A 15,148-nucleotide genomic window follows, 5' to 3' on the forward strand; every position below is an offset into this window, starting at 1 on the left:
CCTTTGCCCCACCTCTGGGACTCCGTCCATGTGGCTTCCCCTCCCACCATCTCCCATTTTTAAGGTTAATGGAAGGATCTGCTCTCTGTGGTAAGCTCCAGGTGGGTAGATGACAAAGGCGCCTCCTCTGCCCTTTCTGGTGAGTGAGTACATTAACTGAAGAAGCTTTCACATTCTCATTCCCTAGCTCCCTCTCCCAAAGGCTCCTCAAACTCAGGTGGCTGGCTCCAGATCTTTTGCATTGCCTTCTGGACTCCGGCCTTTTGAACCTAATAGTTTCTCTCCATTCGGGCCTTCCTTTTCAGGCTAGGATGGGGGCGGAGTTAGGATAGCTGCGCCACTGTTGCCGAGGCGACGCCTTGGTTATTTCCGTTGGTCTCAATGCTTCCGGGTTGGCGCTGCGGTAGCGTTTCCTACTGTGGGAGCCTCCGCTTCCCTAGCGTCTGATGAGCTTGAGCAGGTGAGGGGGAGCTCCTGGGCTTCCAGGTTGGGGAGCGGGGCTGGGCCTCCTCAGGCCGCACAGGGCCGGGCTGGCTTGGTTCCAGGCCTTGGAGACGCTTAATTGGCCTTTGATCTCTCTCTCTCCCCTCAGCTGAGTCCTTTCCCCCTGTCTTTCACTCTTCTGGCATCGGTGGCTTTACTTCTTCGATTGAACCCTGCTTCTTCGAGCCCCTGGGAGGCCGCCTCCTTCAGGCGCCTCCCCTCTCTCTATGAACTCTGACAGCTGAGGAACTGGCAAGATCCTGCTACCCAGAGGGTGAATGGGTATCTTTCCCGGAATAATCCTAATTTTTCTAAGGGTGAAGTTTGCAACGGCGGCAGTGATTGTAAGTTGAGTAATCAAACACCTCCATTGTATCAGTGTGAGGGATGCTGTTGAAAGATTATCTCCATCACTTTCTATCGTCCTGTCACTCCTGAGTTTAAGGCACTGAAGGCATCTATTAAAATGCAGTTCAGTTACTTGATTGGGATCATACTATTATCAACCTGATTTTTGTTTTTCAGACAAGGTAGTAGCAGGGACAGCTATAGTTTTCCACCAGTGTTTCCTTGCCCAAACTCTAGAGATGCTTAGACTAGATTTTAACACTTTTCTCCTCTTCATTTATATCATGAAGTGTCTTTTGTCTCTATTTCAACAGTTTAACCTCATTGCCAATGAGCATTCTTTTTGCCTACTTCGCACCCTCCTTAGCTATTTCCCTACCTCTTCTGTTTGCAATACACGGTCCTTGTAGTCCCTGGTCGCTAATTAAAGTAAGCCAATACCTTAATTCACTTGTCTATTAATAGAACTAGTCTTCTCCAACACTTTGTCTCCAAGACTTTCAGTAGAACCTACTCCTTTCCCTTGTTTCAGCCAGCAAGTGCATTGTGTATTGTTTGGGCCCTTCATTTCTGTCTCAGTACAAACCATTTTGATGCCTAGTTTCACATGATTGTGCTTGCACCCTTGTCTTTCCGTTCGCCACACTCCCAGATGTCTTCCTTATCTGCTCCTATCCAGTCTGCTCTGTCAAAACCCAATTTAAGTTCTGTCACTTCCAACAGCTTTTACAAATTATTCACACACATGCCAGTTGTTTTCTTTTCCATGCTCCCTTACTCTTATAGATTGCTATACAGCTTAACACTTATTTTTTCTCTAACAAAATATTTAATTTGTTTTACCAGATGATTGTCCAGGAAAGATAGATGGACTGGCAAATACTATATATGTTAGAATATATTTCTGTAATTCTTTTTGTTTTTTGAGACAGGTTTTCACTATGTAATCAGCTGGCCTCAGACTCAGAGATCCACCTGCTTCTGCCTCTCATGCACTGGATTCAAAGGCATGTGCTACCAGTCAGCTGTGATTTTTAAAAACATGACCAATTATCTTCATAGCACATTGCAGGTTTGAGCATTTAATATAAAAGAAATTTATTCTCCTGAAGTAATTGTTGTCTATGGAGGCTTACTGACTCCATCTGCTAAGCTAGGCCTAGTCCTGGAAGCTTCTAGCCTCCATATAATCTAACCTAGGTCTAGAATATTTTCAGCTTCCAAGATCCACTGCTTAACAAGCTCACCCTTTCTTGTTCTTAACAAGCTCTGGGATGACTGGTTTAATTCAGTTTTCCTGGCTCAAACTCCTCTGCCGGCTGACTTATTCAGTCTGACTTCTCTCTCAGCCCCAGAATTGCTCTGCTTGGCCTCAAATTATCTCCAGCAATCTGCTCTAATCTTCAAGCTCCTTCTCATTCTCTGGCTTGTTCCATCTTCAACCTCTCTCTCTAAAACTCTCCTGGTAAAACTGCTTCTGAATTCCACAAGCTGGACTGCCTCTCAACTCACTGACTCAACCAAAGTGACCAGGTGAAGACAGAATGAGCCATAGAGTAAGAAGGAGCCAGGAGATTAGAAAAGAGTGCTGGAGTTAGAGACCAAGCAGAGCAATTCAGAGGCTGAGAGAAAAGCCAGATGGAATCAGTCAGCTGGCAGAGGAGTTTGAGCCAGGATAGCTGAGTTGAACCAGCCAGCCAAGAGTTCAGAACTAGAAACGGTGAGCTTATTGAGCAGTAAGTCTCAGAGGCAGAAAACATTCTAGGCCCATGTTAGATTGTGTGGAGGCCAGAAGCTTCTGCTAACCTAGAGACTTAGGTTAGCAGATGGAGGCAGTAAGCCTCCCAGACAACAACTGAAACAAGCGAATAAAAGTTCCTTTTACAATTTAGTATGTCTTCAGCACATAGATTTAGGCTCCCTATTGCTATCTTTTGAACATGAGAATCTTCTAATACTCTTTCTTAAAGAAGAAACCAAGAAGGTCACCCAGAATTTCCTGACCAGGCTTTGAAGTAAGTGTAGGGGCTATATAATATGGATACTAGGATATTTTTATTATTTCTTGTTATGTTATCAAGATTTCCATAATCAGAATCCATCTTATGAATAGAGGTGTAAATAATGAAGACAGATTTGACTGGCTTCTTTCTATAATTAAAATATTTAGGGTACTGTATTTAAATTGTTAATTAGATATCACGTCTGTCTTTTCAAATCCAAGACTGAGATTAGCCTCCACAAGTCAAAATAACTTTATAAGAAATTTGTATACTTTACAAAATAATTCTCTGTAACAAAAACAAGATGCAAGGGTTTGTAGGTAGAGAATCTGGAAATCAGGAGAGTGTTGTATAGGGTACATAGTATTGTCCAGGTTCAGCAGATAGTTTTTGTGGCTTCTTCTTTAATTCTTTATATACAGGTTGTTACATACATAAGACAGTCAGCTATTTGATGTTTGTAATCATTCTATACTAGCTGCTATGAGGTTACAAAATGTTTTGTGGCTAGGCGTGGTGGCACATGCCTTTAATCTAAGCACTCAGGGATGCAGAGGCAGGCAGATCACTGTGAGTTGGAAGCCAGTCTGGTCCATAAAGTTAGTCCAAGACAGCCAAGGCTGCGCAGAGAAACCCTGTCTCAAAAAAGCAAAAACAAAAAGTTTGTGAGGTATAGTATCATTTTTTTAAGGGAATCTTAGCTATTTAAGAAGTGAAGAGACAGGACAACTAGAGAATAAACCTCACCCTAGTCATTATTTTATGCCTGAATTTAAGATGTTGAAAAAAGTGATTTCTCAAAAAAAAAAGTGCAGATCAGTAGAATAGGTGGGGTATAACTTGCATACATAGATATAGCCATATATAAAAGAGTGGTATTTGCTGGAATTTTAATATTTCAGTTGTGTGATATACCTGTCTCAAAAGAAACAACTTTTCAGCTACAGTAACTGAATTAAAACATATAGAATGAAGAAAATGATTGAGACTACTTGGCATGAGAACATGTTGAAACATGAAAACTGACTTTAGATATTTGAAGGGCTCCTTTGGCAGGGGGTGAGGGGAGAGAAATACATTTGTTCAGTCTGCCTCCAAATTGTTCTAGTGTATGGAAGGGCTCCCCAGGGTCCGAGGATTGTTCAAGGTTCCTGAATAAACTGCATTGAAAAAAAAAAAAAGACTGTAGAAATTTTGAAAATAGTGACATAAAAACATTGAAATATTTAGATTTTCTACATTTTTAATAAGAATTTTTTAAAATAAACACTTCCTAAATGAAAAAAAAGTCTAATCAAAGGTGATATGCAGAATTTCTTTTATGACTTTCATTTCTAACATTGGAGTGAAAGATTTGACTTTCCGATGTAACTGGCAAGGGTAATATAAGGGACAGTGTTGGTCTTGGTCGTCTTACAGCCTTGTACAATTTTATGGCTTAATGAAATTTTAATGAAACTATAGTGGAGGGAATAGAGATAAAGATCATTATGCTTATTTTACCGAATAAAGACTCTAAATATTTTCAGATACCAACTACAGTTATCATTTTATATAAGAAAGGTGATTTGTTAGGGCTCCAGGGATAATGATTTAATAGCTATTTAAATGACATACATTTAGCTGAAAAAGAAGTGGCTCTAGATTTTTTTTTCTATCACCTCTGAATTGTGAACGTTTCATGGGGGAACCTCTGGGTTACCTGACCTAAGATCCAGTGTCTGATCTTTCTGCTTCCTATTGTGACTCTATCCCCACCTTTCAGCGATTCATTATTGCTCCTGCACCCTAAGCACATTTTCTTTATTACAAGATTGGGTAAGGGGCTGGAGAGATGGCTGGGCTATTAAGAGTATGAGCTGCAGCTGTCGAGGTGGCACACACCTGTAATCCCAGCACTTAGGGAGACAGAGGCAGGTGCATCTCTGATTTGGGGCCTAGCCTGGTTTACAAAGCAAGTCCAAGGACAGCCAAGGCTACACAGAGAAACCCTATATTGCAACAAACAAACAAAAAGAGTATTAGCTGCTCTTCTAGAGGATCCAGGCTTAAGTACCAGCACCCATATGGTGGCTCACAACCATCTGTAACCAGTTCCAGGGGATGAAATACCCTCTTCTGGCCTCTGTGGCCATCAGGCATGCATGTGGTGCAGAGACATACATGAACACACCCATATAAAATAAAAAATAATGATAAAATACCAATATTTTTAAAACATTGGGTAGTAGGTATTAAAGTTGTAGAGTTTTCTTCTTTTTCTTCTTTCTTTTTCTCCCCCTCTCTCCTGTACTGAGAAAGGATTTGTGAAGTTTTAAAGGGAAAGTCTAGATCAGAAGCATAGCAGACGTCAGAAATATCAAAGGCTGTTTAGGGGAATCTCTTAAGTTGACACCAGAGAGTAATTTTTTCCATTCTTTTTTGTGAATTATTTTGGAGAACAGGGTCTTGTATAGACCAGGAGAGTCTCAAACTCCCTATATAGCAAAGGGTGACTTTGAACTACTGATTCTCCTCTGCTTCCTCGTTGCTGGAATTATAGGCACATGCCTCTATGTCTGGTTTAAAATTTATTTTTCTTGTAAACTCAGGAGGTATGCCATAGTCCTCTTTTTTCTATCAACTCCTACTTGGCTCTTTAGAATTTTAATGAACTTTCCTCTGATAGGGTTATCTCTCACGTATACAGTATGTACTATGTTTGGAAGGGAGTTTCCACAATTATTTTTGTAGTATGTAACTAAGACATTTATCTGCATGCTTGCTAGCCTCTCTGGATAATTGCTCTTTGCTTTGTTTCAGACAATTAGTTTTGTGAAAATAAATCAAAACCCTGTTTACTCTAAGAGCAGACTGGCTCCAAGGTGCTAACCCAAACTGGCAAGGGGAACATGGACAGCAAATGCTGTCTACTAAGATATAAATTCAACCATGTAGTAATGATAATTAACTAACTTATTGAGCAAAGTTTCACGGATTTTTCTAGGTGTTAGATATGTATTATTTATATACAACACAACAACCCTATGACTTGAATTTTTATTATTATCATTTTCAGAAAATGGAGGCAGAGAAAGATTGAATAACTTTTCCAGAGCCACAACTAGTAAGTTATAGTCAAGACCTAAATCGACTTTAGAGGATCTGATTTCAGAGTGTTCCTTTTTGACCGTAAACCCTTTTGAAATCGGGAAGTATACCTACTTTGAAGCTCTGAAAAAGAAATATTTCAAGAACATCTGAGATTCTGTTCAGAAAAAGTAGTATTTAAATGTAGACCAGGATTTAGCAGGTGATGCCTGCAACAGGAGTTTTTAAAGGGAGAAGCATTGGCATTCTTTGAGAATGTGCAGATTCCCAGGTCAATCAGAAACTCTTGTAGAGGCTCAGTGGTCCATGTTTTAATATACCTTTTAGATGATTTTGGTACATGTTATAGTTTGACAGATATTTGTCTAGATGCTAGAGTTGTGGAAAAACAAATCTAAAAGTGAAGGAAAGGAAAGTAGCAGAAAAAGAATAAAACTGAAGTAACCCCCACCCCTGAAACAGACTTTCTATAGACCAGGCTGACCTCAGACTAGGAGATCTACCTTTTGATTATTGGGATTAAAGGCATGCACCACCACTGCCCTGCAAAACTGAGGATTTTTTCAGATGACAGATCTAAGACAGATTTGATGGGGAAGGAGGAAAAGGTGTGGGAGCAGAAATACATAATTAAAGAATTAGAACATAGAAAGAATAATAGTACTTGGATATGTTTTTAAAGTTGAGGGGGAAGGGAGAAGAGATCACTGGATGGATGATGTTCAGTGTCAGAAGTGTGATATGGCCACATTGCTGTCGTTTCTTCAGGAGCCAGAAGCAAGTTGAATTGCTGCTTAGCTTGGTCTGGGTCTCACGGTTTGGTGTAGAGCCAGCTCAGTTTCTAGACTGAGATGCTAAATTTCAGTGGAGAGCTGAGAGGGCTGAGGAAATTGGGGGTAGTGTAGGGAGCTTGTGCTTCCTACCTGAATCAAGCTAACTGAATACCATGAACTGCTTTTATAAGATGCCTCGGCCTATGTAACTTGAGTTCCAGTTTCTTTGACTCATGATTGTCTGGTTGAATTTCAAAGATGGGTGTACTAGATGGGCTAAAGTGTCTTTGGATGGGGAAGAGTGTAAAATTAAGAGAGAATGAAGGGCACATGTTGATTTTTGGAGTGACTGTACATGTACCCTCCAGAATGACATTATAGAACGAACTCATCATCATATAGCACATGAAATAGGACTCTCCATTTTATCTCATTTCACTTAGTCATTTTAATTTTTTTCCTCTACATTTGTTTGATTTGCCTGTTTTGTTAATTGAAATCATATAATCAGGTGTTAACAAATGTTCTCTTTGTTCTTGTGCCTTGTTCTGATTCGTGTTTATTTTTAGCATCAGAAAAGTTCCACTTTAAGCCATGAGATGTCTGGTCTGAACTGGAAACCTTTTGTGTATGGCGGCCTGGCCTCTATTGTTGCCGAGTTCGGTAAGAATCTGAAAAAAAAAAAAAAAAAAAAAAAAAGGACAAATCAGAGTTTTATGCCACAGATGGTTATGTGTGGTACCAATTATTTTTGGAGGAAAGCAGAGGAAAAAAAGTGTTATCTTTGTTTTAAAAATTATTGTTGCATAGCTATCCAGTAATATTCCTGAGAAGTTACTGGTAATGATATGGGGAATGTAGTTAAGTCAAATTTTAAACTTTTTTTGATAGCTTAGTGATTTGATAATTTTTATTCGTGATCATAAAGGTCTGTATATGATAGTGGCTTCTGTGTATTCCTGTACTAATGGTCTTTCATTTATGCTAAGGTTATAATTTTCTTTGTATCCAGGCTTCTTTTTTTGCAAACCTGTCTTCCAGTTTAGAAACAAACAAGATCAGACAAGAGTCATCTCTATTTCAATTTTAATTTTGAAATATTTTTAGATTGTGACTTTTCATTTTCCAGATTCTTCTTTTTTCTAAATGAGTCCTTGGTGTCTAGAATCCAGCAGTGTTTGACTGTTTTTTTTTTTTTTTTTAAATATGCTTTGGTCTTATCATATCCAGGTCACAAAAGTACAGAACTACATACATAAAGAGCTTATTAGTTTTAGATCTTTAAATCTTTCTTAAAACCCATTCAGTTCATGCAGCAACCACTTTTATGTGCTCATATAAGAAAAGGGAGTTTATTGAAGATCCTGCTAGGGATGACAAGATGGCTCAGCATGTAAAGATGCATGCTTCCAAGCTTGATAGATCTGAGTTTGATCTATGGGACCCATGTGGTTGAAGGACAGAACTGACTCCTGTAGGTTGTCCTCTGACCTCCACACATGAGCTGTGGCAAATGTACCCACATTCATACATGCACACAAATAAATAAAGCACAGTTTAAAAAAGAATGGCCCAAGTACTTGGCTGGTTTTAGTCCCGAAGTATTCAAGGACCATGGTGAATAGAACCATGTGAGACTTTGCCATTTTCTCTCATAACATTAGGAAGTTGTAAACACATACACACACTCACACTATTGTAATGGCATGTAAGAGCATCTAAAAGCAGCAATCCTATGATTTCCTATGCTTGTGATAATGTGTGGAGATTTTATGAGATAGACATAGGAAGACTTGAGGTGGGAGAGGATGAGAGGATAAGAGAAATAAAAGAAGCTAAGCAAGTGAATGTAAAATTCTGTTTCATGGTACGAATTTCCCTATAGAGAAAAAGAGTGTTTCATATCATCAGGGTGGTATTTTCTATTCTACCACTTTCAAATGCAGGCATATGCTAATCTTCAAAATTAATATAAAATGATTATATGTAGGCTTAGATTTATAAAGTCCAAAAATGCCATGCTGTCTTTCCTTTGACTTCCTTTTTTGATCTTTCAGATCTGAGAGATGACCTGTTCTGAAACACCTCTGGTTTATCATAACATAGGACTTATCTTTTCTAGTAAGAGCACAAAGCTTGCTGGGATAGCTTTTTATTTCCTTTAAATATCTATTAAATCCCATGTATTTGAGTTTAAGTAAATTTGTGTGCAAAATGCATTACGTAAAGATCATATGTCTAGAAGAAAATACATGTTGATATCAATTACTTCTGAATCACATGTGAACAGGAGCAATACAAGATATTGTTATCCTAGTGCTATAAGTGTATCATACACACACACACACACATACACACGCACGCGCGTGCGCGCAAAACTGAATATGGGTTTTATTCTTTGAAGCTATTTAGATTTGACTATATTAGGATATTTACTTATGACATATCTGTGTAATTCTAATATCAGTTTCAGAGAAACATTGGTTAAAAATCCATGAAATTTTAGTTCTAAACAGCAATTAATCAAGTTATTATTTTATTTATGAATTCATGTCTTTGGATTAAACAATAACCACAAACTCAAAAAGTATCGACTAGGGGAAGGGGATGAGGGGAAGAGGGAGGGAGTGTGGGACGGTGGGAGTTGAGGGAGGGGGCGTCAATCTGGATATATAATGAATAAATTGTGAAGGAAACAAAAAAGAAGCTAAGCAAGGAGGAGGACCCTTGGTAAGATGCTCAGTCCTCTTTCAGAAAGGCAAACAGGATGGACATGGGAAGAGGGGAAAAAAACGGGGAACAGGGCAGGAGCCTACCCCAGGGCCTCTGAAAGACTCTACCTAGCAGGGTATCAAAGCAGATGCTGAGACACATAGCCAAACTTGGGCAGAGTGCAGGTAATCTTATGAAAGAAGGGGGAGATAGTAAGACCTGGAGAGGACAGGAGCTCCACAAGGAGAGCAACAGAACCAAAATAACTTGACACAGGGGTCTTTTCTGAGACTGATACTCCAACAAAGGACCATTCATGGAGATAATGTAGAACCCCTGCACAGATGTAGCCCAGGGCAGCTCAGTCTCTAAGTGGGTTCTCTAGTAATGGGAATAGGGACTGTCTCTGACATGAATTCAGTGGCCTGCTCTTTGATCACCTCCACCTGAGGGGGGAGCAGCCTTACTAGGCCACAGAGGAAGACAATGCAGCCAGTCCTAATGAGACCTGATAAGCTAGGGTCAGATGGAAGGGGAGGAGGACCTCCCCTATCAGTGGACTTGGGGAGGGGCATGGGAGGAGATGAGGGAGAGAGGGTGGATTGGGAGGGACCAGGGAGGGGGCTACAGCTGGAATATAAAGTGAATAAACTGTAATTAAGAAAATAAATTAATTTTAAAAAGTAATAAATACCATCAGCACTGGTATGTGAGAGACCGAGTGAAAGAAACATTCACATTCCTTTGCATTTTCTGGGTTACAGTGTCAGGTATACTGTATGGCAAGTTGTGCTTTCTATAAAGGCTAGTGCATTTCACTTCACTTATAGCCTTTGTCCTCTGGCAGTGTTGATGTAGTAGACATCGATGTGTTATGCAAATGGCTCTGCCTTATATTTCCAATATTGTCATTGCCTTATACTTAGCCAGAACATAACTGTTCTTTGCAAATACTTAGGATTATGTTCCTTCACAGGCACTTTCCCTGTGGATCTTACAAAAACACGGCTGCAAGTCCAAGGCCAGAGCATCGATGTCCGTTTCAAAGAAATAAAATATAGAGGGATGTTTCATGCCTTGTTCCGAATCTATAAAGAAGAAGGGATCTTGGCTTTGTATTCAGGGTAAGACTGGCTTCTTTCTTTATATCTTGAGCTGGGTGCTTTTTTAAAAGAGAGCACAGATTTCATTTGCATTACAGTACACCTTTCCGATTCACCACTTCTTGTTATTCTGGATCCATGGGTTGTATATTTCATCTGCTTGTAAGTTTTGAGCTTTGGATTGTGTGTTCATATAGCTGTATATAATAAATGTGAAGATGGATAATACCACTGTAGCATAAGCTTTCCCCACTCCTTGCTTCCTGATATTGATGGCTGGTGTAAAAGCAGCACCAATTAGCTGTATACATTCTTGTGAGAATTTTCCTCATTTGGCAAACATTATCTTCCTTTAAGATCTCCTTTGTGAAAGAAATAATATTCTGGCAGCTTAAACAGTAATGAAAAATAAGAGAAAGAGAGAATCATCTTTTCTCATCACATTTTATTACCCATCAGTTTATGATTTACTGGCTAGTTTGTAGTTCACCTGCTGCTGATTTCCTTCACCATCTTAAATCTAAGCTCCCATCATTGCTGAGAGGATGGAAATCAATTTTGTTAGTAACTTGTGTTGGGATTATTTAAAATACAATTTTCTTGAAGGAAAAAAAAAAACACCAAAAAACATCTTCATGCAGAAGTGAGTCATTCATGCATCATCTCTTTTACTTTGTTCTTTCATTAGCATTAGATAACCTTAAGATTTTCTTTTCCCATTACAAGTAACAGAGTCAGAAATATGCATATTTAGGCATTTGGGTTTTTTTTCCTTCTTCAATCATAACCATTTGAGCTGTTGCTTTATTTCTATTTATATCTCCTAAAGTATAGTTCTGCAGTTTGGAGAAATCTCAAAGGAGGCATGAGTGAGAACATCTTCAGTTTATGAGCAGAATTTAAGTAGGTTGAGATCTTGGCGCTATCACTTCCTTTTTGATCGGGTTAAAGATATATCTACAATTGTGAGGAAATAAAGGTTGATTTTTAAAAAATCTTATGAGGTGTGGGTAATAGTGCCTAAATTTTTAAAAATATTGCTACATTCAATCCTTTTGCAAAGGATTTTTGCATCTAAATTTATGAGTGATATGTATCTTTTTTAATGCTTCTTTTTTTAAAAATTTATTTATGTGTATTTTTTTTGAGACATGATTTCTCTGTGTAGCCTTGATTGTCCTGGACTCACTTTGTAGACCAGGATGGCCTCAAACTCACAAAGATCTGCCTGCTTCTGCCTCCCTGAGTGCTGTGATTAAAGGTGTGTGTACCACCACCCCTGGCTTAGGAGTGTATTTTTAATGTATAAGTGCATCCTCTGTATGCACACAGGCATGCCAGAAGAGGGCATCAAATCTCATTACAGATGGTTGTGAGTAATCATGTGGGTGCTGGGAACTGAACTCAGGACCTCTGGAAGAGCAGGCAGTGCTCTTAACCTCTGAGCCACCTCTCCAACCCCTGTCTGTGATTTTATTTGTACTATTTTTGTCTGGGTTTTGCTATCAAGGTAATATGAGCTAAAATGATTTGGGAAACATTCCTTCTTCTGTCTTCTGGAGAGACTGTATAAGATTAATGTTAAATTTTCAGTGGTTTAATTAATTAATGTTAAATCTTCAGTAAAATTTTCTGTGCTGGGAATTACTGTTTTTTGAACTTTAATAGAATGATGAATTCCATGGGGCTGGAGAGATGGCTTAGTATGTAAGAGCTCTGGATGCTTTTTCAGAGGACCTGGGTTCGATTCCCAGCACTCACATGTTGACTAACAGCTACCTGTAACTCCAGTTCCAAAAGATCTTATGTCCTCTGGCCTCCATGGGCATCACATGCCCTTAGTACACAGACATATTTGTGGGAAAATATTCATAAACATAAAATAAAAGTAAGTAAAATTTGAAAAATTTAAAATCTATGAATTCAATTTTATTCTGTAAAATTTTGGTAATGTTAGTTTGGGTCACTATAACGAAGTATTATACTTGGTGGTTGATAAATAGCAGGAATTAAATTTTCACAGTTCTAGAGGTTGGTCTCGGGGGAGTTTACTCTTCTAGTGTAAGCATTTGAGTATAAATTATTCTCAGCTATGCTTTGGCTGCCTAGTCTTTCCCTCCTTCCTCCCTCCCACCTCTATTGTTTCCCAATATTGGTGATTGGACCCTAGGGCCTAATACTTGTAAGTGAGCTACCTAGTCTTTTTACTTTTTTTTTTGAGGCAGGGTTTCTCTGTGTAGCCCTGGCTGACCTGGACTTGCTGGCCTCATACTCATAGAGATCTGCCTGCCTGTGCCTCCTGAGTGCTGGGATTACAGGTGTGTGCCACCACCACCTGGCTTCTTTTTACCAGCTACTCAGGCTGGCCTTTTCCTCACCCTAGATCAAACAAGCCTGGAACTCTTCTTCATTCTCTTACAACCTACAAGTAGCAGCTTGGATTATAGACCTGTACTGCTAAGCCTGGCTGTATCTCACCTATTTTTTATAATATTTAAAAATATTTAAATTATCATATAATTGCATAATCCCCCCTTCCTTTTTCCCCCTACTTACTCCATGCATCTGTTTACTCTCACTCATATTCATAGCATCTTTTTCTTTAATTGTTATTATCCCATATATTTTATAGTATGTATTTGAATTTTTACTCAGGTCTATACATTAATTTTTTTTGTAGTTTTCTCTAACCCATACGTTCTTTACATGTGTGTTGTTTGATTTCTAAGTGTCTCAGCATCCTCATTCATTTCTAGTGTGCTTCCTCTATGGTCAGAGAATACATCCTGCATAATTTCAGTTCTTTCAATTTTGTTGACATTTGTTTTATGACCTGGGATGTGAATTTTCTTTGTTAAGGCTTGTTATTGCTTGGAAAGATACAGATAAAAGAATTGTAAACTCTACATATGTATGTTAAATAAAATTAACTTTTCTTTTCTCTCTCTCTCTCTTTTTTTTTGTGGGGGCAGAATTGCCCCTGCTTTACTAAGACAGGCATCATATGGCACCATCAAAATTGGTATTTATCAAAGCTTGAAGCGATTATTTGTAGAACGTTTGGAAGGTCAGTATGCTCAACTCTCTTTTGAGGCTATCCTCAAAGGGATTGTCAAAATCATGCTTAGTGTGGAATGTTTATCTCATGATGCCAGAGAATGAAAGACAGTTACTGCAGGCATAAAACTGAGCTTGTGTTGACCTACAGAGGAGGTACATGGTTTAGAGGCACCTGCTCTTCAAATATGTCTCTTGCTATCAACTAAAAAACTTATAGGCTGGCAAGATGGTTCAATGGGTAAAATTCATGCAAGTGTGACTACCTGAGTTTGATACGTATGCAAAGGTGGAAGGAGTGAACGTGTTTACCAAAATTGAACTCTGACTTCCATACATATGCAGTGATATGTGTCCTTCCCCCAAAATGATAATTCTTTTTTTTTTTTTCTGTTTTTTACAAATGGTTTCTCTGTGTAGCCTTGGCTGTCCTGGAACTCTTTCTTTTAGATCAGGCTGGCTTTGAACTCAGACATCTACCTGCCTTCCAAGTGCTGCGATTAAAGGACCGCACCAAGCTTAAAATAATAATTTATTAAAAAACAAATTATTACATTATTAAAAAAATTGTCATTCTTGAAAAAGCCTAGAACAACCATGTTCTCTGAAAGTGAACACTCTCTTCATTGGTGAGAGGACTTGAAGGCATTTTCTAGATGCCAATTTTAATAAGCTTTTGGTAGGTAGATAAATTTTAGTCTGTTATAGTCTAGATTCTGGTGTACCCATGCATCTGTACCCACATGCAGAGTTGTTGTATGTTTCTCCATTTCAGCCTGATCCTTCCATGATGAATATTTCATCATTGGCTCGGGGTTGCTGGATGGTTGAGAAAACGGGAGAGACTTTGTGTCAGCAGTATTTCTTGAAGCATTTTATTACTCTAAAGCAGCATTTCCTAGAGCCTCTTCTTTGGGAATCCTGAAGAATTCACTTTCATCTCTCCTAAAAAATATTTTCTTTTCGTAGATTACTCACGTTGATTTACTAATTTTCTATCTATAGTCTCTTCATGAGGAGAAGAAGTGGTGAAGATACGTGTGTGTGTATGTGTGTGTTTGTATGTGTGTGTGTTAAACTGGACAGGGAAAAGCCCATGAGGCCTCAACCCTACACAAAGAACTACAGAATGCTGGGAGCAGGGGAGGTGGTATTCCCCAGGGAAAAGCATTGGTTGTCCAATGCTAAGCAGTTAGCCATAAACACACACACATACAAACACACACATACACACACACGTATCTGTCTGTCTATCTATCTATCCATCCAAGTAACATTATGTGTACTAAACAGGTTATATTTAGGTATATATATGTATATATAAATACATATATGCATGTAATAACAATTAGTGAAAAAAGAGACCATGAATTTGAAGGAGAGTATGGAGGGATATATGAGAGGACTTAGAAGAAAGGGAAGGGAGAAATGTTTTAATTAAATTATAATCTAAAAAAATTTAAAGACAAAAATAAGATGCATTATATGTTTGAAGTGTTTGAAAAGGAAGTACTTCATTCTAATTTATGTATACTGATAATTATGTAGAACAATTTTACTATCTTCAAAATAATGTCTT

At 38.5% G+C, this 15,148-nt stretch overlaps 1 protein-coding gene across 2 annotated transcripts in view; it reads left to right on the forward strand.

Moving 5' to 3' along the window:
• Window positions 1-305: 305 nt before the first annotated feature.
• Slc25a14 (solute carrier family 25 member 14) overlaps window positions 306-15,148 on the forward strand; it is a 43,162-nt gene continuing 28,319 nt past the window's right edge. The window contains exons 1-5 of one of the 2 annotated variants that reach the window (XM_060374398.1): window positions 306-460; window positions 593-827; window positions 7,267-7,360; window positions 10,386-10,533; window positions 13,485-13,579. In XM_060374398.1, the coding sequence (XP_060230381.1) occupies window positions 762-827; window positions 7,267-7,360; window positions 10,386-10,533; window positions 13,485-13,579 (403 nt within the window). In that variant the 5' untranslated portion in view covers window positions 306-460; window positions 593-761. The remainder of the gene's footprint in view (window positions 461-592; window positions 828-7,266; window positions 7,361-10,385; window positions 10,534-13,484; window positions 13,580-15,148) is intronic. The other variant, XM_060374399.1, reaches the window with a different exon arrangement.

Source organism: Meriones unguiculatus, chromosome X, assembly GCF_030254825.1.
Source record: "Meriones unguiculatus strain TT.TT164.6M chromosome X, Bangor_MerUng_6.1, whole genome shotgun sequence".
NCBI lineage: Eukaryota > Metazoa > Chordata > Mammalia > Rodentia > Muridae > Meriones > Meriones unguiculatus.